The 27,749-nt window shown below is 44.3% G+C and overlaps 1 protein-coding gene across 3 annotated transcripts in view; it reads right to left on the bottom strand.

Moving 5' to 3' along the window:
* ASTN1 (astrotactin 1) overlaps positions 1 to 27,749 on the bottom strand; it is a 381,789-nt gene that overhangs the window by 36,673 nt on the left and 317,367 nt on the right. For all 3 annotated transcript variants that reach the window (XM_004372849.2, XM_004372848.2, XM_004372850.2), the window contains exons 17-20: positions 16,438 to 16,706; positions 9,326 to 9,459; positions 4,817 to 4,968; positions 3,603 to 3,738 (exon numbers count right to left, since the gene is read on the bottom strand). In XM_004372849.2, coding sequence (XP_004372906.1) covers positions 3,603 to 3,738; positions 4,817 to 4,968; positions 9,326 to 9,459; positions 16,438 to 16,706 — 691 coding nt within the window. The remainder of the gene's footprint in view (positions 1 to 3,602; positions 3,739 to 4,816; positions 4,969 to 9,325; positions 9,460 to 16,437; positions 16,707 to 27,749) is intronic.

Below are 27,749 nucleotides of genomic sequence, written 5' to 3' on the forward strand. Positions count from 1 at the left end.
CCTGGGTGGTGCAAGCAGTTAATGCACTCAGTTGCTAACCAAAAGGCTAGAGGTTCAAGTCCACCCAGAGGTGCCTCAGAAGAAAGGACTGGAGAGCTACTTTTAAAAAATCAGCCATTGAAAACCCTGTGGAGCACAATTCTACTGTGACACACATGGGGTTGCCATGAGTTGAAATCGACTTTGGCAACTGGTTAATAAGATCATGCTGCTGGGTCCTCACAGTGACCTGGAGTGGCAGTGGAGTGGGGCACAATGTGGTAGAGTGAGGAAAATCGAAACCCTGATTTCATTCCTGACCACCTGCCATACCCCAAATGCTTAGCTGTGTGATTCTGGGGAAGTTACTCTGTTCACCTAAACCTGTTTCCTTAACTATGAAATGGGAACAGTAACACCAATCTCACAGAGTCAGGGGAGCGTTCCAGGGGTCACTCTATGTAAACACCCACACACAGCAAGCACTCAGTGAAGGAAGGCTTCCCTCCTCCCATTTTATAGATGAGAAAACTTAGTTGCTGCAACTTTAAGTTGTAAGTAAACAGTAAGTAAACTTACAGCTTACAGTCACTTAGTTACTAGAAACAAAACCGGGCTTTGGTGGTGCAGTGGTTAAAGCGCTCGGCTGCCAACCAAAAGGTAGACGGTTCGAACCCACCAGCAGCTCCACGGGAGAAAGATGTGGCAGTCTGCTTCCATAAAGATTTACAGCCTTGGAACCCTATGGGGCAAGCTGTACTCTGTCCTGTAAGTCTCTGTGAGTTGGAATCGACTTGATGACAGTGGGTTGGGTTTGGTTTTGGTTTTGGTTTTGGTTTGGGGCTTATAGATCAAGGCCTCCTCTCCCTGTATCAGTGACTGAAGCACAGGCTGCACTTGATCCTTCCACAGAGAGGAATGTCACTAGTCATCCAGGCTGTGGGACATCGCCCTCTTCATGCGATCTGCAGCACCACCTAGTGGACGTGGGCCGTCTTTTCCTTGGCCCCACGCACTTTCTAACTTCTTCAATAATCAGCATTCACAGAAAGCACGTTTTACAAAACACTGGAGGGTAATAAGTTCACCACAGACAGTAGCAGTGGGGGAAGGTATTGGCCTCAGGTCTTTGATCTGGAAATGTAGCCAAATCAGGACACCATGAGGAGAGTCCCAGGACGGGTAATGGCTAGCATTCCAAACAGACAACCCTGTCAACCTCATGGACAGAGGCACTTCAAAATTTCTAGTTAACACTGGCGACTTGGTGACCGGAATTCTTGAGCCCTTATTATAAATGCATGAATAAAACTGTAATTTTAGAAATAATTCAAGTTTCATTGAGTTTGAGATGTGGTACAGCAGGGTTGGTGGTCAGAGTCCCTGGGTGGTACAAATGGTTAAGTGCTCGACAACTAATCGAAGAGTTGGTGCTTCAAACCCACCCAGAGATGCCTTGGAAGAAAGGCCTGGCAATCTGCATCTGAAAGATCATAGCCATGAAAACCCTATGGAGCGCAGTTCTACTCTGAAACACATGGAGTCAGAATCGACTCCATGGCAACTGGTAATGGTTTGGTGGCCCACAGTCCCAAGCCCTTGTTCCTTTTGCCTGCCCGCTCCTAATGAAGGGCCACAGCTGCCCAATATCAGTGAGCTGATGAGGATCATGGCATCAATGGTGTCACCCAAAAAACAGATTGACTTACCTTGGTTCTGGTATTATCATACATGTGTATATGTACTTTCCAAATTCTCCAGAACATCACTTGTCTTTATGCATCTTACTTTCATCACTAACAGTCCCTAGTCACATCTCCTATTCCTATACTGAAGGTTTTCAGCCTGAGCCTCTGAGTTTGTCTTGCAATCAATGCCAAGTCAAATTTCTAGTGATTTTCGTCTTTGAACTCTTTTAACTGTGGGAATGGACATTATTTATTCGGAAAACTTGACTCTATTCTTATGACCTCCTCTGTAAACTGTTAAGTGTTTTGCATACTGATGGGGTCAAGAGGTCCCAGAACGACATCATTACGAATTCTGCATTAGCTCCCACATTTTTCCATCATGACTTAGATTCTATCATTATCTCTCTTCTTTTGATGTCTTCTGCTTCTGCTTCACAAATATTATACTATTATTCTCAGAGCACAGGGAGAAATGAGGAAGAGTTCACAGGGAGAATAGGGCTGTTTCAAGTGCCATGATGTTGGAGTTTCTGTATGTTCTTTGAAGAAAAGCGCTGATCATCTCTAACCTCTACGAACTATCCATTTCACGGCCACCAGAGGTAGCTTTCTAAAGCAGAATTCTTGGCATGCTACTTCTTTCCTCAAAGCAGTTTAACAGTCTCCTCTGATTTATGGCATTTGCTCTGCTTTCCCAGTCTCACTTTCTCCCATTCCCTTTTACTTGCCGTCTGCTTCTGCCTTCTGGACTACTTGCTACTCACCTTCAAGAGCTTCACCTTGGCCCTTGCTGTTTCCTCAGCCTAGTGTGCCTTTTCCAACATTACTCTACTTAATGAAATTCTACACAACCCAATTCTGATGACACCCACTGTAGTTAGAATTAATCATTTCTTTCTTTTCTCTTGTACAACATGTTCCTTAACATTTATTTCATTCTGCCGGATGCTAAAGTTACTGGTGTATATATGTCCCCTCTATGATGCCAACTCCTTGAAGGATGGGACTAGATGGTCTTTCTTTGTCCTCCCCACTTCAGTGCCTGGCACTCAGTAAGGTACTCTATAATATGGGCTGGGACAAGATTTCAGAGACTGAAAGTCTTTTGCCAAGTCCCTGAAGGAACTCAGGTAGCAAAAAGGAACGAGCTACCACTTCACACCTACTAGGATGATTACAATCATCATCATCACCATCATCATTATCATCAGAATATAACACTGAAGAGAATGTAGAGAAAGTGGAACCCTTGTACCTTGCTGGTGGGAATGTAAAATGGTGCGGTCACTGTGAAAAAGCGTTTGGTGGTTCCTCAAAGAGTTAAACATAGAGTTGCCATATGACCCAGCAATTCCACTCCCAGGTATATACTCCAAAGAATAGAAATCAGGAGCTTAAATACTTTTACAGGAATGTTCATAGCAGCACTATTCACAATACCCAAAGGTAGAAATAACCCAAATGCCCATCGATGGATAAATGGATAAACAGATTGTGGTATATACCTGCAATGGAATATTATTCAGCCATAAAAAGGGATGAAGTGCTATTATATGCTTATAAAGTAGATTAGCTTCAAGACGTTATGCAAAGTGAAAGAAGCCAGACACAAAAGTCACATATTGTATAATTCCATTTATATGAAATACCTAGAATAGAAACAGAAAGCAGACTGGTTGTTGCCAGGGGCTTGGGGGAGAGGGGAATGGAGAATGACTGCTTGTTTTATATTAGGGTGATGAAAACATTTGGAACTATACAAAGGTGGTGGTTTCACAACACTGTGAATGTACTAAATGCTACTGAATTGTTTACTTTAAAATGGTTAATTTTATATTATTTGAATTTTACCTCAAATAAAAAAGGGGGGACATCTAAAAGCCTTGGGGCTTTCAGGGCAAGGAATAACGAGGCAGGCTGTGTGTTACTCACATGTAAATCGTGTCAGGTTCCAGGCATCGAATGATCAGAGAGATAGTGGTAAGCTGCTTGTCTGGCACCTGAGAAGGCATGGCACAAGGAGACTTTGCCCCAGAAATGATGTCGTCCACAAAGCTTAACACTGTTTCTGCCCAGAGGGAAAGAAATGGAGAAGACATAAGAAACAATGATGACTAAGCCATGAGGAGATGGCATAAACTCAATGAGAACCTAACATTAAAATTGCTCAGTCCCCAGTCTTCTTAAAACCATAGGAGAGAAAGGTGACCTAGAAGGAAGGGTCTTTTTTTGACTGTTTCATATTTAATGAATCAAGTTAGGGCCATTTGTCCAGAGTTAGTTCAGAAACGGCTAGGGAAATACGTACATACCACATCTATGAGTTCTTTTATGGAATTTCTTGGCACGGGCAGAGAACAACTCTTCTGGCCCGTGGTCATTGCTATACCTTTGCAGTACCTGTGCATACCATGGAAAGGGCCTCAGAAGAAGCAATAGAAAGCTTTCTGTGCCTTAACGCAGCTGCACTATGTCTTCAAGCCTCATTGATAGGTGCCCCAGAAGTTACTTGTCCTGAATTAGATAGTGGACGCTACCATCCTGTTGAGAGCCACATCTCATGTGTAAGTTTGAAGGATTACTCATGTTGACCTTTCCCTATATGTAGACAGTGAAAAACTAAGGGATGGAACATTTTCCATGGGGTGTTCCCACTGCTCTAAGGCCTCCCTTTCTAGCTGGACTTGACAAAAGTAGTTTGCTTTAGGACAAGACATGGGGCAAGCGCATCTGTTTGCACATGCTTTTGCCTGGAGGGGGGTTATTAGCAAAGGAATCTTTTTTCTGTAATCATGGCAGTGGTTAGCAGAGAATTGTTTCCTAATTGTGGGCTCAGATAACTAGTGTACTGTGCTGTTGTTTCTTTGTCAACTATGCCTAGAGGCAATGAAATGGACACCTCTTTTATAAACAAAAAGCAAAACAAAATCAAAACAAGGCTTTGTCAGACGCTCACCATGCAAAAACTCTTAAATAGACAAGATGGCTGCTACTTGGAAGCGGCAACTGCTGCTTCTTCTCCCTGCTCTTCCCGCATTGCCTGGGAATCTTGGGGACCTGGTGCAAGGCCCAAAGGCACGGCAGGTCTCATTGGTTTTATTTCACCACCTGCATCAAGATTTGCCCGTGAAGTAGGAGGTGCTCACCTGTCTCCACTTTGGAATGGTCCATTCTGTCGGTGACCTTCTCTTGACGGATGAGGTAATCTACAATCTGCACACCGATTGGTGGCTCTGAGTGTTCCCACTCCAGGACCACCAGGGTGCTGCTGGGCTCATGAATCGTGGACAGTCTCAGCCTGTGTGCAGACAGGCAGGAACGTGAAATGGGGATGCGGCTGAGACTTGCAACAGTCTTCTGATACCACCACCAGTCACCTCCTCAATGGTTATACTTAAACTCTTTTTTTCTAACTTTTCTGAACCAACTACTAAAATGATATATTTGGCGGCCTGTCTTTCACTTGGGGGCAACAGTGGTTCAGCAGAATTCTCGTCTTCCATGGGGGAGACCTGGGTTCGATTCCTGGCCAACACACTTCATGTGCAGCCATTACCCGTCTGTCAGATAAGGTTTGTGTGTAGTTCTGATGCTGAACAGGTTTCAACAGTGTTTCCAGATTAAGATGGACTGGGAAGAAAGTTCTGCGATATACTTCTAAAAATCAGTTGAAACCCTATGGATCACAATGGTCCAATCCCAATGTACATGGGGTCCCTACAAGTTGGGAGCCAACGCAATCGCAGCTAACAACAACTTCTTCACTAGAGATTAAAGTTCTTGAGTATCCTTATATCTATGTCTTACGTATCTTAAGTGTCTGGTACAGACTAAGAACTCAACAGATAATTGTAACTAAATAAATATGTGGATGAATCAAAGCTGAATGTCCATCTGCATTTTACATGGGTCAGGGTTATACGGCTTTGGAATCCTACTGCTTTGTATGGCTTTCAAATAATAAAATCTCTGCATTTGCTCTTGAAAAATATTAAGAGAATGTGTGTGCAATGCTCATATACAAACCCATTGAAGGTGGTGTCTGTGACAGCCTTACATTAACAAGGCCACAGTTACTTCTGTTTCCAAAGAATTCCCAGGATCTACCCTGCCCTGAAAACCCTGGCTTCCTCTCTGGCTGAAGGCCCATATGTGCTTCCCTGGATGCTCTGGTGGCTGGGCCTTGGACAAACGTAATTTGTAGATAATGCTCACAGAGGGCTCAACTGGGCAAGAGAGTTGGCCACATGTCAAGTTCTCCTCTGGGGTAATGTCCTATCGTGCTCACTCAGGTTCTTATTTCAGTTTCTCTCTCTGCTCTTGGGTTTTTTGAATATCCTGATTCCAGCCTTTCCTTGCTTTTCCCAATTCATAGTCTCCTCATTCTGTACATGTCCACTTTGACTGGTGTCTGGGCTGGCCAACTTTACCTCTGGGATGCTCTGCTTTGTAGCTTGTATAGACTGAATAAACATTATTGACAATCACTGGTATGGACCTCCTAATGGTCCAAGTGGTTTCAATTCGATGCCTTGTTCTGACTTCATGTACGTGTCTCAGGTTGCTCACTTGCTTCCAATTCCTGCTTCTCCCTAGACCACTGGCTTCTGGGTATTTTCCCGATTCCTGCTCATTCGGGCCTTCCTTTACATGCATCTCTGCCATTCACCCTGTCCTTGGTTTCCATATCACATGACCTCTAATCCTGGCCTTTCTACCCTTCACTCAGCTCACAGAACCCTGTTATGGTCTCAAGGATCACTGTGCAACCTATTGTGGATGGATCACACCCAACCATCCACAATACTCAACTCCAATTCAACACATATTTATTGAGCACCCACAACTTGTAAGAATGTGCTCAGTGCTGGGGATGCACTGGTGCACAAGCCAGACCTAGCTTCTTGTCTTATGGAGTTTAGTGGCCAATAGAAAATACACAAGTGTACATGTGATTATAATAATGTGTGATAAGAGGTTCAACAAGAAAAGCACAGAGGCTGTGGAAGTAATAGCAAAGAATTCAACTACTGGGAAAACAATGCAAAACACATGCTCTTCTGCTAGTGGCTCAGTATGAAGGAGTGCATATTTTGTATATGACATTAAAGATGGAAAAGACCCAAAACAGAGTGCGGATATTGACAAATTCATTAATTAGAGTCATATGTGGAGGGCTATTTTGAAGAAAAAGCATTAGGAATCTTAAGTAACTAAGCCTTTCTCAGAACTTGAATTCTGTGAAAATATGGACAAAGCCTGGCCTCTACTCAGAAATTGAAGTGTGTATGATTTATATTGACTTGGGTAAATCTACAGTGCATCTTCTATTTCCAACGACCAGTAAAAACTGCAAGAAACTAAGATCTGCTGATAAAAGAAGTGATCAGATTCGACAAAAAAAGCTAAGTCCTTAAGAGATGTTTCTTGTTGATGAAAATTTAACCCTTTTGATCTTTAGCTATGACATTTAGTCAACCTAAGTTTAGAAATGAGATTTTCTCTAGGCACTATTGGCTGGATCTTGGTATACATCTGATGATAACTGTTTGGTGGCCTCTGTTATGTTCCAAAGGAAGTGGTCTAGCAGCACCATCTTCTCATAGTGGCTCCCTTTCTACCAAACAAAAGAACTTTTACTAATAATGAGTTTGATTCTATTTTGATGCAAGAGGTCCAGATCATGGCTGTAAAGAGGAAGATACACCAATGGCTGGTATATATAAAATTACACACATAGAGAAGGAAGACTGTAGACAAGAGAAGATGTTGGCTTGTAATGACACTCTACTCTTGAGTTCTCCCCCTCTTCGAGAGATTTCGTCCTGCTCAGTCCTTTAATGCCCACCCCCACTGCCACGTAACAGCTCAGAGGACAATGTTCACCAGACCAGCCTCCCACTGGCTGGTTTCCTCATGTGGGCTCTTGCTTCTGCTCACTTGATCCTCCTGATACCCCAGGCTCTCATCCCTCCTTCAGGCTCATGCTCCTCCAGCTTATCTTCCCAGCACTGTCAATTAGACACAGTGCTTCCCTGGCTCTGTCTTTACTCCCAGACAGATGCCATATTAGAAGCTAAGAGGTGTTCCTGCCTTAGGCCCTGGCCCTTCAGGACTCAAATCAGCCCAGCCAGCTTGTTTAGTTTTCTCCTGAGGGGAAAGAAATTGGATATGTTCATTCTCAGCCACCTTTGTAGCACTTGGTCCTCTGCTCACCCCCTAAATGCAGTTACCCCCTAGTGCTCATCCCAGCCCTGATCTTCTCAGTCAATACTTGTTCTGGAGCATCCTCTCCCATAGCTACGGCTCCATATCTCATCTCTTTGGGGTTGACTTAAATCTTCTCATCTCTAGTGTTCAGTTTTTTTGCAGAGCTCCAGGCCATCTTTCCATCTGCCACTGGACAGCTGTCCAGGACTGCTCCACAGTACCTCCAGAATTGAACCAGCCCCCTCCTCAAACCTGCTTATCCTGAGATGTTTCTTTTCTCAATTATTGCATATCTATCTTCCAGCCACCCAGGTCAGAAGGTTAAGGCCTTTCTCAACTTCTCCTTCCTCTTCATCCCCACTTTCAATCAGTCACTAAGCACTCTTGGTTCTACCCCAAAAATGTCTCTCAGTTTTATACTCTCTATACTATAAAGGCTAAGAACATGGTCTCTTAACTCTGCTTCCTGATCTGTGACCTTGGAAAATGTATTCAATCCATCTCTCTTAGTTGCCTAGTGTTGCGGTTAACATAAATACCTCAGGTGGGTGGCTTTAAAGAACAGAAATGTATTTTCTCATAGTTCTGGAGGCTAGAAATCCCAATCAGGGTCTCAGTTGTGTTGATTCCTTCCCCATTGGTAGCCCTAGACATTCCTTGCTCCTTGGCAGTCCTCACGTGGTCTCTGTCTTCTCCTGTGTGTTCATGTCTCTGTGTCTATGCTGCTTTTTTTAAAAACTCAGAAATGATTAGATTTAGAACACACTCAACTCAGGTTGCTCTAGTTAATATAACAAAGAAAACCCTATTTTCAACAGGAGCACATCCACGGGTTTAGGATTCCCAATTTTAGGGGGATATATTTTAATCTATCACACCATCTGAGTCTGTTTCTTTGTCTATTCAGTGGGGGCGGGGGTGATAATCATACATAACTACTCAGCACAGTGACTGGCCCACAGGAAGTGTTCAATAAGACGTTGTGTTGTTGTACTGCCAAAGTCTACGTAGGGTCTCGTTATAGCTCTCTAACTTCCTCCATTGCAACGCACTTTCAACTCCCTTATTTTCTGGCTGTACTGTTTATTTCACAGGCAATCCTCTTCTTTACCCATTTCCCCACCATATCTACTGATACTGTCTTCATCTTCAAGGAGAAGTTCAAGTGCCATCTCCTCCATGAAACTGTCACCATTCCCCAGATTCAGACTTGACATTCCCTCTTCAGCTTTCATACTTTCTTTAAATGTCTCCTATAGCACTTGTCAAGCCATTTCTTTTACTATGACAATTTGTGTAAATGCCTTCCTACCCTAGTAGATGGAAAGCTCCTTGAAGGCAAGTACTGTGTCACGTTCTTTCTGTTCCCTACTACTCAGCCCATCTGTTTGCAGAATGATGCCAAGGTACACGTGCTAGAGACAGGCCAAGAAAGGGTACCGTACACAGGCTGTGGGAGAGGCGCACAGGTGGGGAGTCCATCAGCTCCAAAAGCAGTGGAGTCACAGCGACACCAGTCCTCAATGACATCTCCAGTTCCTGAGCACCAGAGAGAGCTCATGGTGGCCTCCTGCAAGAGCTGCAAGAGAGGGTAGAGGAAAGGAGTTAGTGTCAGGAAGCCAAGGCTAGGCCATCAGAATCAAGAGATGGAACATCAAGGCTCGGCTTAGCCCTAAATAACTCCCAACTAGTAAGTAATTGCACTGCTTCACTGGTTTTTGGTCTAAAATCCCTACTACAGAAGGTTGTTTCTGGGAAGTGTGGGCTTGTAGGAACTCTAAGACCTTGTAGGAATCATTTAGCAAAATGGTTCATGTCTGTGGTTAAGGGCCATTACCTTGGGAGGAAGTCATAGTCCATCTCCATCTCCCTCTTTATTCCACTCCATCACCTCACACCTTGAGCTCTAGCTACAGTGATCACCTTACCACACACCATCAGGGTGGCCTCACTTTACTGCTCTTCTCCTGCCCAGAGGCACTTGGCCCCTTCTCAGATGCCTCTGTGTGCATCCTCATCTGACCTCTCCACCCTGCTCCAGTGTTTCCTCTGCATTCCTTCTGCATTTGTATGGTACTTACAATATTTATGTAATTCTGCCTTGGGTTGTAAATATGCATTAGGCCTCTCTTTCCTAGTAGACCTTGAAGGGGAGAAAGAAGTTTGTGACAAGCTGCTACGTGCTGGCCTTTTAGGGGGCTAGCCCTGGGTGAGAACCCGGCTCTGCCAATCACTGTCATGTGACCCTGGGCAAGTTCCATAAACTCTGTTTTCTCAGTGGTAGATGGGGGCAGCAGTAGTACTTTCCTCACAGGGTTGTTGTTAGGAATAAATGAAATAATATATGCCAAAGGCAGAGCACAGGACCTGCCATACATTAGTCATCAATAAATGCCAGCAATTATTATTGTCTTTGAATGGTAGAGTTGAGTCTTATACAGAATTCTGTAACCACCACATAAAACCAAACCAAACCCGTTGCCATAGAGTCAATTCTGACCCATAGTGACCCTATTGGTCAGAGTAGAACTGCCCCATGGGGTTTCCAAGGAGCGCCTGGTGGATTCGAACCACCACACAGTTTAGAGCAATTCTCTACATATAGGGGTCTCATACAGATGTTTACTATTAACTAGAAGGACAAAATGTTAAAATTAGAATAATGAGAGGACAGAACTTGTGATAGAGACAATTTTACAGTTAATTAGGAGTACTGACTCCTCTGCACGGCCTGCTGTCCAACCCCAACTCAGGGCGAAGAAGAGGGTGAGACTGGCCACAGGGCGCATGGCAGTTCCAAGCTGGCCAAGGTCAGAGCTTTCTCTTTCATTCAACTCAACATCGGCAGCCTCTGCTTTTCTTTGTGCCTCTCCTCTCTCTGGCCCTCTCTCACCATACCCATACTACTCAGTGAATTAGAGAAATGAAGCCTAGCTATGCTGGAAATTTTTAGATAAAAAATTCAAAAAAGAGAGAGAGAGAGGGAAAGAAGGGAGGCAGGGAGGGAGGGAAAGAGGGATGGAGGGAGGAAGGAAGGAAGAAAAAAAGATAACCTTACAACCATCAAAATGTCCAAGCCCAAGACCAGTATCCTATATCCCATTTCTAAGTATAGCAGAACTAACCATAGGCTGTCTTAGGTTACAACTGATGGAATAAAGGTCCTTACCGACCCCACTCCTCAGATTGGGAGCCTCTAGGGAGCGAGCACCAAATCTTGAGTACACCTATGATTTATGTAGAGTTTTACAATTTATAAGGCCCTTTTAGATGCTAACATTGTTGTCTGAGCTCCATGATAAAAAGTGATCATGATTTACAGTGGAGAAAAATGAGGGTCAAAGCGGTCACATAACTTGCTCAGCGTCACAGTCTAGTGAGTGAGGCAGTGCCAGAAACCTGAGCGCAACAACTGACTCGAAGTCTCGGGCTTTTTCCATCAAGCTCTCTTAATTAACACTGTATCTACTAGCTCCTAGCACAAAGCCTGGCACAGTAGGTGTTCACTTTAAGCTTGGCCTGACTGAACCACATTCAAATCAAAAGGTACATTTTTTGAAATTAGAAAAATCGAGAAATTGTGGCTGCTGCTGTACAGAGTCTTCAACCAGTAGTTATTGGCTAGTCACCTGCAAGAGGCCATTTCCTGTGCTGAGCATTAAGAATACAGTGCTGTGCAAGACACAGGTGGTTGGTCCTGTCCTTATAAAGCTCACAACCTGATAACAAACAAATGAAAATTACATAAATAACCAAAGAACTACAACTGTGGTAAGGGCTACGAAGGACAAGGACAAGATGCTATGAATACATATGGCAGCGGGTGGAGGTGACCTCTGTAGACAGGTTTGGGGAGACCACTATGAGGATGAAGCATTTTAATCTGAGCCCTGAGAGAGGGATCAGGAGTTATCCGGCCAGAGAAGTCAGGGAGAAAGGCCCAAGTGTTCCAGGTGGGGAAAAAATATATATTAAGAAGACCTCATCCTGGATGAAACTTGACTTCTAAAAACAACTGGAAAAAGGCTAGTGTAGCTGTAAGGGAGCAAGTGAGGGATAAAGAGATGCTCAGCAAGTAAGAAGGAGGCAGGGCCAGATCACAAAGTGTCTTAACGGCCATGGTAAGGAGGGGAGTCGCATTCCAATAACAATGGGGAGCCATTAAAGTATTTTACACAGGGGAGCAACATGATCAGATCTGCAATCCAAAGAAGTAAGGACAAACACCTATGATGGTGAACGTTTTCGAAGCTTTGACTTTCCTCCTTTGCTTTACTCCATCCCAAGAGCTCCTACAGTCTGAATCATGGGCTATAGGTGATTGGCTGGAGAACGTCACATGTGAGCAGAAGAGTGGAATCAAGAAGGAAAACTTTTGAAGGGAAGACAAAGGGAAATTACATTTTACTTACTACCTGCGGTGTGCCAGGCATTGCATGGGACAGCCCATCTCCTTCAATCCTGATTCCAGGAAACACATAGGAATTTTCCATTTTTGTCGTTTTCTTTCATCTCTAAGGGGAGCAGCTGAGCTTGCAAACCTATTTCATCCATCCATTCATTCATTTACTCTTCCATTAATTTATTGAGTCAGAAGAGTGCCAACTATACACAGATCACTGCTAGGCGTTGGGAGTCCACAGAAGGAAAAATATTCCCTATAGTCTAGAGAGGAAACAGTTTGTAAACTCTTCGTAAACCACTATGATAGTATGCTTTAAAAGATGTCTGCACATGTACAATGGGAGCTACATGAGGGAACACCTGGGTTTGCCTAGGAGAGTCAGGGAGGGTTTCTGACATGATGTTCGAGCCCAAACTAGAAACAACAGAAGTTTGCTAATGGGGAAAAGTGGGAGAGGGCATTTCTGGGAGACGGAAATACAAGTCTGAAGGGCCAGATGCATGAAAGGGCATGTTGTCTTGTGTCTGAGGAGGTGCAAGGAGTTAAATTTTGGTGTATAAAGTATATGGTATAGAGTGGTAACAACCTAAACAGGTAAGTGAAGACAAAATTGCATCATGAAGTACCCAATGACGTTCTAAGAACGTTCGATTGTATTCAACAGATTATGGGGAGCTGCTGAATTACTTTAATGCAATATAATCAGAAGCTCCTATTAAACAGATGATTCTGGCTGGTCTAATAGGGGGACCAGTAAGAACGGTACTGTAATAAGAAGGTGGTAGCCTGACATGATGATAGATGTCTGAACTAGTTAGGGATATGACAGGGGGCATTGTAAAAACAGGATGAATTTAAGAGGCCAATTCAAGAGGCTCTTGGCTGATAGAATAGATTTTAGAGAGTGACAAGGAAAGTCTAGGAAGCATCTCTCATCTCCAATTTGGGTAACTTCGTGGAAGATGGTGCCATTCATTGTAATGGAGGCACAGCAGGTATGGGGAACAAGTTTAGGGTGGAAGATGGCAAGTTCAAGTTTGGAAATGTTGGGTTTGAGATATCCAGTTGTGATACGGTAGTTGATAGCTCCATTATATGGTTTGACCTACTTGTTTCTAGATTAGGATCACAAGTTGTACTGAAATATGACACCAGAGATCATCTAGTCCACAGAGGAAAAGCACTGAGACCCAGAGAGGTTGGGAAATTGGCACAAAGATATACCACAGAGGTAGGATTAGAACTCACATAGAGTTCCTTCCCTCTTTTCCTCCTTTGCTTCTTCACTCCTCAGAAAGAGAACCAGTAGGGGGTTGGGGACTCTGGAAAAAAAGGGCAAAATGAGAAGGAGAAACAGAGAAGAGATGGCAGCAAAGACCGAATGTGACTAGCAAGAAGGGAGGAAGACACATGATGGCGACTGAATTCCAGCTGGGTCCTTGCCATGGATTGAATTGTGTCCTCCAGAAATATGTGTCAGCTTGGCTAGGCCATAATTCCCAGTACTGTGTGATTGTCCACCATTTTGTCATCTGATGTGGTTCTCCTTTATGTTGTAAATCATACCTCTATGATGTTAATGAGGCAGGATTAGAGGCAGTTATGTTAATGAGGCAGGACTCAATCTACAAGATTAGGTTGTGTTTTAAGCCAATCTCTTTTGAGATATACAAAGAGAGAAGCGAGCAGAGAGACAGGCGGACCTCATACCACCAAGAAACAAGAGGCAGGAGAATAGTGCATCCTTTGAACCTGGGGTCCCTGTCCTGAGAAACTCATCAGCCGGGGAAGACGGATGACAACAACCTTCTGCCAGAGCTGACAGAGAGGGAAAGCCTTCCCCTGGAGCTGACACCCTGAATTCAGACTTCTAGCCTCCTAGGCTGTGAGAGAATAAATTCCCCTTTGTTAAAACAATCCACTTGTGGTATTTCTGTTATAGCAGCACTAGATGACTAAGACAGGCCTCATGGTTGATGTGTTTAGAAATGAAAGTGTTCAAAATAGGGCCATGCCCTCTCTTAAGGTTGGGGTGGATAGAAAGGGAAGGGCTGAGGTTTGGCAAGTAGAGGAGACAGGCAGGGCTTGCTGAAGGCAAACCTCCTCATCTTGCCCAAGGCCCCCTCACAGAAAGCATGGACTCCTCGCCCTCCTCGCCCACCAAGCTCTTTTCTGTTCTGTGACTGTGCAGGCCCTGGCTTGTACACTGGCCCCATGTGTGAGCTCAGGAAAATGGCCCAGGAACTGTAAGGCACTGGCTGCAGCAGCCCTGGGTTCTCACAGAAGCTAACGTGGGGCAGGCAAAGGGAGGGACAGACAGGGCACTGGATTCAAGTCCATGGGGACCCAGCCCACTCTCTCTTCATCCTTTCAAGCCCATCTGGAGTGGTCTCCTCTCTCCCACTCCTCTTCCCATAGCCCCCTCTAGCAGACTGTAGAGAAAGTTGTAGGCCAAAGGAACAATTTATCTTTTTTTTTTTTTCTTGTGAAAAGCTTATTTTCAAACACTCAACAAAATATCCTTTCAGAAGCAGGCAGGTGAGAGAAATACACACACATGCAAAATCCCTCCTGATGGTCTGAGCATCACCTGTAAAATCATCTGTGATGCACCAGGTATCTTTTAAAGGAGAAAAAAGAAAGCAATTATCGCCCCATTGGGATGGGCACACCTCTAAGGCAGGTAAGCAGCTCAATGCTGTGACCCTTACTATGCCTTGTCCCCAGCCTGCCTTTGCCCACAGTCTAAGTCTCACACACTGAGCTTTGTCTTTGTTAGTGGTGGTATTGGTGGTGGTGGCAGTGGTAGTGGCGGTGGCCACAGTGGCGGCGGTGTTGGTGGTGGTGGTGTTGGTGGCGGTGTTGGTGGTGGTGATGTGTGTGTGTGTGTTCACCCACTCTGTTCTTCAAGTCCTTCTCTGGAGGAGCTCAGCAAGCTAGGAAAATGAGCTGTCACTATCTCTGACACATCTCTTCAGCTTATTTTTGGGGTCCATTCATTTTCTTCTGGTGTTTTTGTGAAGGCAGAAACAGAGGGAAAGGAGAAGTGGTTTGGAAATGTCATGACATAGCAGAGATCTGCTGGACATGGCATATTGTAGTGAAAGCCAGAGATGGGCAGGAAACCAACCACCCTCCAGGCTCGGGCTGCTGGGTCCTGTCCTTTGGAATCTGTGCCTGATATGCCCCTTCTCATCTAACTGCAGCTGGTCTCAGGTTTGGGGACGAGTTAGGGGAACTGGTCTTACCTCCCATACCAGTGGTCACAATCTCATGCCAACGACGGTGGGACAGAGGTGCACCTCCTTCCTACAGCTGCCCCTCTGAAGTATTAAGGCTCTCTGAGCTATGACGTTGATAATGGTGAGTTATGCTCTGTGATGGTTAAGATTGTGTGTCAACTTGGCTGGGCCATGATTCTCAGTGTTTTAATGTAATCACTCCCATGATTGAATATACTGTGAGTAGCCAATCAGATGAAAGGAAGTCTCCTTGGAGGGGTGGCCCGCATCTGTATCTAAGCAGACGTTCTGGTTTTTTGCTCTCTCTGGATCCTGCGGCTGCTTCCTGTCGTCTCATCTCCCATTCTTGGGACTTGAGCTGTCAGCTTATCTGCCCAACCTGGGATTCGTCCATCTGCACAGCCTGTGAGCGGGAGCCCTGCTCTCCAACCTGCAGATCTCAGGCTTGCCAGCTTCTGCAGCTGTGTGACTTGGGAGAGGCCTCTACCCTGATCCATGGACTTGGGACATTCTAGCCTCTACAGTCACGTGAGCTGTTTCCTTGATATAATCTCTCTATATATACATATTTATACACTTTACTGGTTTTGCTTCTCTAGAGAACCCAGCCGAAGACATGCTCCTTACCTACCTACTTCCTTCCAGCCCTTGTTGCTCAAAGAACTACATAAGTGCTGAGCTGTGACTCCTGAATCATACTGCACTGGGTGTTATGGATGCACTGATTTGATTTAATATGAAAACATGCAAATATAAGCAAATTAGGTGTCCGGATTAGCTAAACAGAGTCTCAGTATCCATATTCTAGCATGGAGTTCAATTGCACCCTGTGACTTCCTTATGCCCTGCCCTTTGGAAAGCCTTTGTTGTTGTGGATGCCTCGCAGACCCAAGAGTTCCAGGTCTCTTACCCTTTGGGTCTGGTTGTTGGTCACCAGTTCATAGATGGGGGATGCTCTTGTCACCTCCAGCAGAACTGGCGCAGCAGGAGTGTCAGGGCTGGAAGTCACGTGGCACAGGGGGCAGGATGAGGGGCATCGTCCTTTGCTTTGGCACTCCATGCGGACTCCAGCTGCCATGCGCTTGGTGCCAGATTCGGATAGGCTGGCAATGTATTCTGGGAACGTGAGCACCTTGGGGTCTCTTTCCCGCTCCTCTGACTCATCAGATGGAGAGTTGCCTGTCAGATACAAAAGGAAAAGAAACACTGAAGGAGGGGAAAGAGCAAGGGCTGGCATGACCTTGTGTCCCTCAAGGCTGGGGTCTAATCCTTGAGAGGCCAGAAAATGCCACTGACGGGGTAAGAATGGGATTCTGTTGTCCCACTTAATTTGGAGAACCACCCCTCTCAGTGGCCCACAGAGTTGGAAATAATCCCTTCCAATGTGAGACCAGGTTGATCCTCTCTGAACATCGTCAGCTCCACTGGTCCTCTCAATGGGGATCCGTGCTGATGCCCATCATCATAACACAAACAACAGTGATTGTTCCATGACTCAGTTTCTTCACCTATAAAGTGAGGATATTAACAGTACCTATCTCCAGCACTGGGTAATGAATAAATGGCAAAAATGTTTTTAAAGCATATATCACAGAGGCTGGTCCATGTCAAACCATCATCATGACAGTCTGATCAAAATTACAGCTAAGATTCACTGAGCCTTTACTATGAAAGGGAGATCTGTACAAGACCTCACTAAAGCTTTGCAACAACTCTCTGCATGGAGTTCTATCATTACACCTATTTTATAGATGAGGAAAGCGAAACCAAGAGCCTCAAAGTCTCACAGTGAGTAGACTGTGAATCCAGTTTTGTCTGATTCCAAAGCCCTTAAGTCTTAGGGAAAGAACAGGACTTCTCTGCTTCATTATTAGTCAATGACTTGAAGATGGGGAGGGACTTTTTAAAAAAGATTTGTGTTTCCAAGGCTGAGAAATGGGTCCATATCACTCTTGTTTGATGAGTGAAAGGCAGTTAGGGAAACTCTTGGTCTATTTTTGGTGGCAAATATGGGAGACATCTACCAGAAAATAGTGGTTTGTTGCCTGTACAAGAAGGCAATGCTTGATATTTCTCTTCCCAGTGCTCATGATTCTCTACTTAACCTATTAATTCTAAAGAAAGATCGAAGTAGAGGCTGCTGACAAAAAGCACTGAGTTGCTTAAGAGATCTCTGACTCCGTTTGGCACAGTTGCTGTCCTAAACATGAATTGATATTAGGGAGACCGCTGGGCTTTTGGAAACAATGGGCAGATATAGAACAATCATTCAGGTCCTCCTGGGCTCATCAAGAATGCAATACTTGTAAGCGGCCATCTAAGATATCCACTGGTCTAACCCCTTCAGGAGAAAGGGAAAAAGAAGAAAACTAAAGACACAAGGGAAAGATTAGTCCAAAGGATTAATAGACCCTAATTACCACAGCCACCACCAGACTGAGTCCAGTACAACTAGAAGGTGCCCGGCTACCACCACTGACTGCTCTGACAGGGATCGCAACAGAGGGGCCCAGACAGCTGCAGAAAAATGTAGAACAAAACTCTAACTCAAAAAAAGACCAGACTTACTGGCCTGAGAGAGACTGGAGAAACTCTGAGAGTGTGGGCCTTGGACACCTTTTTAGCTCAGTAATGAAGTCACTCTGGAGGCTCATCTTTTAGCCAATGATGAGACAGACCCAAAGGACAAAATGAGACTAAAGGGGTACACCAGCCCAGGGGCAAGGACTAGACAGCAGAGGGGACAGGAAAGCTGGTGATAGGGAGCCCAAGGTTGAGAAGGGAGAGTACTGACATGTCATGGGGTTGTTAACCAATGTTATAAAACAATGTGTGTACTAACTGTTTAATGATAAGCTACTTTGTTCTGTAAACCTTCAACTAAAGTACAATAAAATAAATAAATAAACAAACAAAATGTGGGGGGTGGGGAGAATGTAATACTTCATAGGCCGGATCTTTGGGGGAACTGGTTGGAAGGATTTGCAAAGTGGTTCCAGAAGGTGATTGTGAGATACGACTCACTGACTTCATAAAAGAGTTCTCTCCTGCAGGGTCCTTGCTGCTCTCTGCTCGTCTCCCCCTTGTTTGCTATGTGATATGAGCCATCTGGAAATGCCGTGAGAAATTCAGCACCATTGTTTACCAGATGAGCATCATCACTGTGCGGATGAGGCCTTTTTACCCAGCAGCCCCACTGACACAGGGCTCTTCCAGTATGCTAAGGGAAAAGATTCACTCCGTGACTGTAAATGGAGGATAGAATTCATTTCTCATTTGCATTTTGTTTAATAATAGACCTGGGGTTGAGCACAAGTCCTTCCTAGATTATAAAATAACTGCATAAGCGACGCTAACAGACACATGTACACCAATGTTCACTGCAGCACTATTCACAATAGTCAAAAGGTAGAAACAACCCAAATGCCCCTCAACAGACGAATGGATAAACAAAATGTGGTATGTAGATACAATGGAATAGTACTCTGCCATAAAGAAAATTCAAGTCCTGATACATGCCACAACCTGGATGAACTTTGAAAACATTATGCTGAGTGAAAGAAAGCAATCACAAAAAGAAAAATATTGTATGATCTCACTAATGTGAAACAGAATAGGCAAATGTATAGAGATCAGAGTTTAACAACAGTTATTGGGGCGGGAGGGAAGAGAAATAGGGGAATCTTCGTTTAGCTAGCATTGAATTTGTTTATAAACATGGAAAATATGGCAATGGATGTTGCTGATGTTTGTACAATATAATTGATGTAATCGGTTTCATTGGATTGTACAAGTGAAAAATGTTGAATTGGTAAATGTTGTGTTACCTGTATCTCTACAACAATAAAAAAAAAAGAACTGCATAACTGCACACACAAAACCAAGAATGATGGCATCAAGTAGAAGGCCCAGAGCCCCATGCCAACTAGCTCCAAAGTCACTTTAATCCACATGAAAATCTTTATTGACATCCACGTTTATGCAACTCAGTCAATCCCATGTTGGGAATATTTGCGAAGTGGCCACAATCTGGCTCAGGACTCTCCTCACCCAGCCCCTTGCCAGGCCCCCAATCTTCTTCAGGAATCATTGGGGGGTGAACGAGCCCTGGTGCTGTGGTGGTTAAGCACTTGGCTGCTAACCGAAAGTGGGGGTGGGGTGAGATGTTAAGATCCTTGGCATGACTTCTGGGCAAATAGGACTTCATTCAGTGAGGCAGTAAATGAAATTCCAAAAAATGCAGTAAAGATCCAGTGCTATTTTTCAACATAAAAAATTTGTCTTGCAAGCTTTGTCAGAGGGCTCAAGGGTCTCTTGGTTGGCCTCCATGTCCCTTACAATCAAATGCATTTCGTTATCAACCCATATCTCTCCTTGTTGAGAATATGTTCAACAGAGGACGGCAAAAGGATTTCCACAGAGTGACCAGCAGATGGTGATATCAAGTCTAAAATGCCTTCTATGACTAGAAAAGAAAGATGCAATAAATTTTGCGCCTTGGAACCATGGAAAATGAATTTATGTAGAAGTAAAGAGTACAAATGGTTAACGTGTTTGACTACTAACTAAGAGGGTAGATGTTTGAGTCCACCCAGAGACACCTGGGAAGAAAGGCCTGGCTATCTGCTTCCAAAAAACCAGCCATTGAAAACCCTATGGAGCACAGTTCTACTCTGACACACACAGGGTCACCATGAGTCAGAGCCAACTTGAGGACAACTGATTTTTAAAACAAGGCTACTTTAAAAAATTTGTGTAGTTAGAATTTTTTCCAATTGTATAATAAAAATGGGGGAAGTAAAACAATTCCATAAAACATCTTAAGGAGAAAAATATAGAGTGAGAGACATAAAGGAAAATAAAACTCACGTGGAGTAAAAGTTACCTCAACGGGACAATCACATGCCACCAAATTCTTTTTCTATCACCTGTAATCCCAAAATACGGAACTTCCCGCACCCCCAGCACACACACACACCCATGTACCCCTCCCTGCTCCTTCATCACTTAGGCTGCACCTTTCACAGACAAATGAGGCCACTAGAGGGCACTGTAACTCCAAACACAGCCTGGAGCTGAGGTCTGACAGCCTCCCAGCCCTCCAGCTCGCCATCATTAAGGCTTCTGATCGCTGCTACACATTTGAGGGGCTGCTCCTCTTGCTGTCTTCTGGCTGTCCCAATTAAAAGCAAGATGCATCTAATCCCCCTCAATATCCCTCATCCCTGGATAGATGGCAAGGTTAGAGGGTAAAGAGGGATGGAAGGAGGGTGCAGGAGAAGACAGTAGCAAGATCTTTAAACTTTGTTTTCATTAAGAATCATATTTTCCTTTCCCTGAAAAAATTCAAGTCCATATAAAAAGGGCCTTGCTGGAGGCCAAGACTAACTGTCCCTCGGATCCCCTCATCGTGTAGCAAGGAGCTGTCTAGAGAGAAGCTAGATTTACACAGAAGTAACGAACAGCTCCCAAAAGCCACCTACTAGACCCCAGCAAAGAAGAGAGATGTGAGTGTGAGCAAGGTTTTTCAAAGAAGAAAGGCATTTTCCATGCGCAGTTAAAGATACAATTGGGAAATACTCCTTAGAAAGATGGAGTCTGGTGGTGAGAGCCCAGATAAATCTCCCTCTGCCCCAAGAAAGCACCAAGAACCATCATATCTCTGGCAAGTGAAAGAACAGCTCAGGTCCTAAAAGCTTCCCAAACATCTGATCTTTGACATTTGCTTTTAACTCCCACTTCGTGTAGGAGGGGTGCTAGAGAGGTCTGTGTGTGGGGAGCTGTAATGAGGAGACTCCCCTTTATTTTCTTATGGTCAATGACTCCCCATTTCCATGACCTACTCCTATTATAGTTCTTTGGTATTTCTCCCCTCTTCCTCCCTGGGTAGAAATGCCCTAGTAATTTGAGACACTACGCAGTCTCTTAGTTAAATGGATATTCTATTTCAACAAGCACACAACCCTCTGAAAAAACAAGTTTCAATGAGAAGTTTATACAGTCAAAAATTATAAACGACCAAGGTGCCTTCTGATCAAGAATACCCACGGGTAGCCCGACCTCCCGGATTGCTGGGTCAGTTTGCAGAATTCACCCCAGTGCTATCAGGGGGAGCTCTGGAGTTGTGCCATGACACTTAACTTTCTTTCAAGGAGAAGAACAGCCAACGTAGAATGTAGTTAACAACCTCAAACCTGCAAAGCATTTTGCAAATACAGTTTGCTATAAATAAATGCCATTTGCTTTAGGCTAAATCTGTATCTTACAGCACACAGTGGATGAATTTCCCCAACGAAATATCGTGGCATGAGAATATTGGCATCTTCAATGCTCAAAATCTCACTGTGGATGTGTCCATGGCCTCAGGCATGTACATATTGACCTGCTTAGACTCAGGAGCAGATGAGGGGGATAAAAGTGACTGTCCCGTTCTCATGCAGGGTCTGCTTTGCAGGTGGGAATTGACAGGTCATGAAGGTGAATTAGTTGCTATAAAGTAAATAGGTACAATTCCTGTTGGATTCTGAGACTGCTTAAGAATCTCTCTCCTGAGTTGGTGCCCTAGGCAATGAGATGCTAATGACATCACAGCTAGAACTAGAGAGGCAGTTCATTAGGCAGCAAAGAAATCAAATGCGAAGGGTTCGGATCTCAGCTTTGGAGACAGCTTAGGCTCTGCAGGGAAGAAGGCCTGACATGGGGCAAGGGAAGCACAGCTATGGCAAGCTGTACCCTGAAGCCCACCAACACCCTGCATTCCAGGACAGACCCCCACCCCAGCCTGCTCCTGCTGAAGGCAGGTGTCCTGGAGTTACCTGAATTCACATTTCTACCCATCCTCAGGCTAGAAGCAGTCTCTCAGGAAGTTTAATCATGTCTTTGGACAGAGAGGTGGACATCACTCTGGACTTAAAATGAACTCCTAGAACTGCCGTGGTGACATATTCTCTGAGACCCGAACACAATACAATACAATGAATGAGTAGTTAGGGAAAAGAAGATAGGGCATAAACCAACCACTTCTCTCTACAGCTCTATATGAGACAAAGAGTGCCCTAAGGTTGGGCTGGAGCCCTGGTGGTATAGTGGTTAAGAGCTACAGCTGCTAACCAAAAGGTCAGCAGTTCGAATCCATCAGCCACTCCTTGGACACCCTGTGGGGCAGTTCTACTCTGTCCTATAGGGTCACTATGAGTAGGAATTGACTTGACGGCAATGGGTTTGGTTTTTTGGTTTAAGGAGTTGGGAAGGGACTAAATCTTTTTCATCTCTGAAACTACTTTGCCTAGTTTAGGTGCCTATATCTGTGTCTATGTCTATATGCTTGGGCAACCACTTGAATGCCCGACAGGTGGATCAAGCTCAATATGTCCAGAATTGTGCATTTCCTCCACACGATCCCCAGCATCCTGTTCCTCCTCTTGTAGGTCCTAGCTCAGCAAATGGCACCACCAACTTACTAGCTGCTCAAGCCAGAAATCCTGGCTTCATCCCTGGTTTCTCTGGCTCTCTCAATCCATCACCCAAAACCAAAACCAAACTCACTGCCATCGAGTTGATTCCAACTCATAGTGATCCTATAGGATACAGTAGAACTGCCTCATACGGTTTTCAAGGAGGGCCTGGTGGATTCGAACTGCCAACCTTTTGGTTAGCAGCTGTACCTCTTAACCACTACGCCACCAGGGCTCCTGCATTTGTATATAAAATGAGGATAATAATTGAAGTGATTCAGTAAGGTTATGGCAAAGATTATGTGATATAATCCATGAAGAGTGCTTAGAACAGTGCCTGGGACATAGTGAGTGCTCTCTCGATTTTATTAATCTCACTTCACCTGTCTACATTACACGTCCTGCCCATCACCACCACAAATTGTGGGCTCCTTAAACAACAAAATGATGTCTTGTTCTCCACTACTATATCTCACAGTGCCTAACTAATGCATTCAACAATTCATTAAACAAATATTTACTGAATGCCTGCAAATGTTTGTTGACTTAATAAATCATTTCTAATGACTTGTGTACAGAGTGACTATCCTCTGTAGGTCCTCTGCAGGTACTAACTGGACAAGCTCGGCTTAAATGCACTGCTTGCATCATTGCCCTGGGTTCTTCTGATATTTTACAGTCTTCTAAGAAGAGGGACATAGATCCAGAGTGGGCTCCACTGCTTTCAGGTACAAATGGAAATTATTCAGAGATGATCTAGTTGCATAGATTTGAGGAAATAACTGCAAAAAGTACGATTTGCAAATTTTGTAAAACACACGTATATCTCAAAGGTCATTAATGTGCTTTGGGTAATTACGTTGGTATTTAAGGATTTAAGCATAAGAAAAGGAGTAGCCAGCTCTGGCTCTGGAGGACAGACTGTGTTGTGCAACCAGGTACATTTTTCTCAGTAGTTCTCTTGTGGTTAGAAAATCTAGTAGCTGTGGCCACTAACATCAAAAATGGCAAAAGGCCACAACTGGCGACCTGGGCCAATGAAGCCACAGCTACCAAACAGTAGCTGAAGTGAAAGGTAAATCTTGGTAGGGGTCTCGGCAGCTCTGGAAGCAGAGCGATGGCAGTGGTGCTGGGATTCTGCATCACATACTACCTTTCATCAGCAGAAAAGGCAGAGGTTGTGACAGTGAGAGAGAGCTATTCTGGACCCCAAGGATCGTCATAAGAATGAAACATGAAAACTTGCATCAAATGCATTTTTCCTACCCTGCCCAGTGCCAGCCTGTACACAGGAGCCCTTCCAGGTTTCCAGCCTCAAGTTCATCACTGCCCATTAGTTGAGAGTAAGCACGTCTTTTGTTTGGGATAAAGAATGGAAAGTCATTGGTTCAAAACTGTCCAACAAGTTCAGAAACAGTTCCAACTCCAAAGAGTTATATTCTTGTCCTTTCCTACAAATGAGCTCACAATTTTTTTTTAAAAGCTCTTTGTCAGAATGTATCCCTTACTTTTTGTTCTAAAAAATACGGTTACTATAGACTTAAGACCTAGTTCTTTGATATTTCTTTCAGAAGTTTCTGGAAATAGCAGAAGTTCTGTGAGATAATCATGGCCTGAAGTCAGACTCTCAGGAGCAGCATCTATCAGTGAAGTGAGGGCCACTGTAACAATTAAACCAGTTGCTGTCGACTAGACTCTGACTCATGGTGACCTCATGTGTGTCAGAGTAGAACTGTGCTCCAGAGGGTTTTCAATGGCTGATTTTTAGCAAGTAGATCACCAGGTCTTTCTTCCAAGGTGCCTCTGGGTGGACTCAAACCTCCAATCTTTTGGTTAGGTTAGCAGCTGAGCACATTAACCATTTGTACCACTCAGGAACCCTAGTGTAATAATTAGCAGTCATCAAATACCCACTGGGTAACTCAGCAAAATGCCATGAGCAGGGATATTCGAGAAAAGATTCCTTCTGGGTAAGTAACATTTTTTTTTGTTTGTTTAACTGATACTTGACCAGAAAATGCTTATTTTCCCTCTAACCCTAGTTGACATTTGTCTCTTCTAAAAATGTGGTTTTCCAATTTCCTGCCTGCCTCATGAAGCACTGCCTACCAAACAGAATTAAACCTTTCCCCAAGGTGCCCCAGGAGATGATTGTGTACATCAATTATGACTATGCAGATTTGGAAGCTGTAGGAGACAGAAATAAAACTGTATCTATACCCCGAAAGGCTTTTTAAAAATTGATCAATGACATAGACTATATTTTCTGAAGTCTGTCTCCTCTTAATAGGCAAGTGTTGCCAAACAAATAATTGCCAAGTTGAACTTCCTGGCTAATTAGGTTCCTGTTAAATTGTCAGATTGGGTTTTTGGTGTAGGTGAAGTGCTTTGTCTTTGCCAAAAATTATAAGTCAGTTTTGGCATGGGAACAGTAAACTTAATAACAAGTTGACTAAACTTACCAAAGCTCCCGCCAGACTCTTTTTGGTCAGTAATAGTGACATTCCATTTGGGATGAGAGGTTGGGTCAAAGAAATTACAGGACAGCAGCATACACCAAGGGATTAATAAAAGCACATCGACAGCCTTTGCCTACTGCAATCTCAACTGAACTCACCCTTTGTAATCTTAGGAGTCCCTGGGTGGCACAAATGGTTAAGCACTTGGCTACCAACTGAAAGACTGGTGGTTCAAATCCACTCAGAGGTGCACAGGAAGAAAAGCCTTTTGATCTACTTCGAAAAGGTCACAGCCATTGAAAGCCCTATGGAGTGAAGTCCTACTCTGAAACACATGGGGCACCGTGAGTCAGAATCTACTTGATGGCAACTGGTTTTTGGATTTTTGTAGTCTTAAACCTTGGGTGAAGAAAAAAGAATGAAGACAGCTCAGCGACACAACTACCTCTTTAAGGATGCCTGGGGAGCCACCTTCATATAGCCCAAGCATCTCAAGTAAATCCAAGAGTTACTGGGAAGCCCTAAAGCTTTTACTTCAAAACTGAACTCTTCTAGTCAGCTAGACTGTTAGCTCCCAGTGGGCAAGAAGCTGTCTTATCTACATTGGATTGTTGAGGCTCTCACTCAATACTAAGCATGCAACAGATACATACATAGGGTCCCTATGAGTCGAGTTGATGGCAACAGGTTTGGTTTTGGTTTGATTTAGTCTGTGATGGCGGCACAGTGGTTAAAACGCTCAGCTGCTAACTGAAAGGTCTATGGTTCCAACTTACCAGCCGCCCCATGGGTGAAAAATGTGGCAGTCTGCTTCCATAAAGATTTACAGCCTTGAAAACTCTATGGGCCTGTTCTACTCTGTCCTATAGGGTCACTGTGAATCTAAACCAACTCAACAGCAATAGGCTTTGGTTCGTCTCTGATTGGCTTAAACTCCTCAAATTACAACCCAAAACCTCTTTAATATTCACCATAAAGGCAAGGGTGGGGGACCTGAGATGCCCCAGAAGGATTATCTGAAAGCATTTAATAAGTGCACACATGTAGGGAGTGTGGGAGACTGGACTGATACCATAGTCCCCCTGACCAGTTCTGTTGAGTCGATTCTGACTCATGGTGACCCCGTGTGTCAGAGAAGAACTGTGCTCCATAGGGTTCTCAATGGCTGTTTTTTCAGAAGCAGATCCCCGGGCCTTTCTTCCGAGGCACCTCTGGGTAGACTCGAACCTCCAATCTTTCAGTTAGCAGGGATTCCTGGCACATCCTAAAGAAAAAAAAAGGTTTTCCTTCTTTCCCCCTTTTCTGTTTTCCATCCCCATCTATATATTGAGTGAAGGCGCCCTGGTGGCATAGTGGTTAAAGCGCTCAGCTGCTAACTGAAAGGTCGGTAGTTCAAACCCACCAGCCTCTCTGTGGGAGAAATATGTAGCAGTCTGCTTAAGATTTACAGCCTTGGAAACCCTGTGGGGCAGTTCTATTCTGTCCTATATGGTCGCTATGAGTTGGAATCAACTCTATGGCAATGGGGTTTTTACTCTGCTCCTATGCCTAGTAGAATTAATTCTCCTAGCATTTTGTACCCATGTCCATAGGCGCAGCCACCACACTGATTCAGACTGTCCCTGGCTTTATGTCGTGTCCCACTCGTTTGCAGGCTAAGGACTGATTCATCTGGGTGTCCCCAGAGCCCAGCATCTCGTACTCTGTAGGTGCTCACTCAGTTTTGGTTGACTCGTAATACTTCTGCTTTGCATTGTCTTACCCCTACATTTTGAAACCTTGAGTTCCACAATTTAATGTTGATCTGATTTTTCTTTTCTTTTTTATCTGCCTCTTATAGATCCATTTCTTTATTCATCAAATGCCTTTCATGTGACTCTGAGCTGATCACCAAGGTTTTTCTCCTTATCTAGTCTCTCCTTCTGTGGTATCTATGGCTTCTGACATTCTGACATTGACCTTGAGTCCTGCCCTGATCCATGGTCTGTGACAGTTCATTTCCGTTCATCTAGGAGCTGGCCTTCCGTCCCCCTGGCTTCCTCTGGGCACACCGGCAGGGGCATCAGGGAGAGGGAGCAGGTTTCTGGCTCCATCAGCGTCCCACAGCCTGGCAGCAGCTGTGTGCAGCTCCTTGTCAACGTCAAAATAAACCTGACATAGAGATTCAGAGTCACAGCCTTTGGGATGTGCAGGCTGCGCAGGATTAACCCTGCTGTTTTGCCACAGACAAAGTGGTGTGGAGGGAGGAAGCAGGGAGAGGGGATGAGGCAGAGAGAGGTGAAAATGAGGAACACCTGCGGGGTTTGCTA

Source organism: Trichechus manatus, unplaced genomic scaffold (genome assembly GCF_000243295.1).
Source record: "Trichechus manatus latirostris isolate Lorelei unplaced genomic scaffold, TriManLat1.0 scaffold00021, whole genome shotgun sequence".
Classification (NCBI taxonomy): Eukaryota; Metazoa; Chordata; class Mammalia; order Sirenia; family Trichechidae; genus Trichechus; species Trichechus manatus.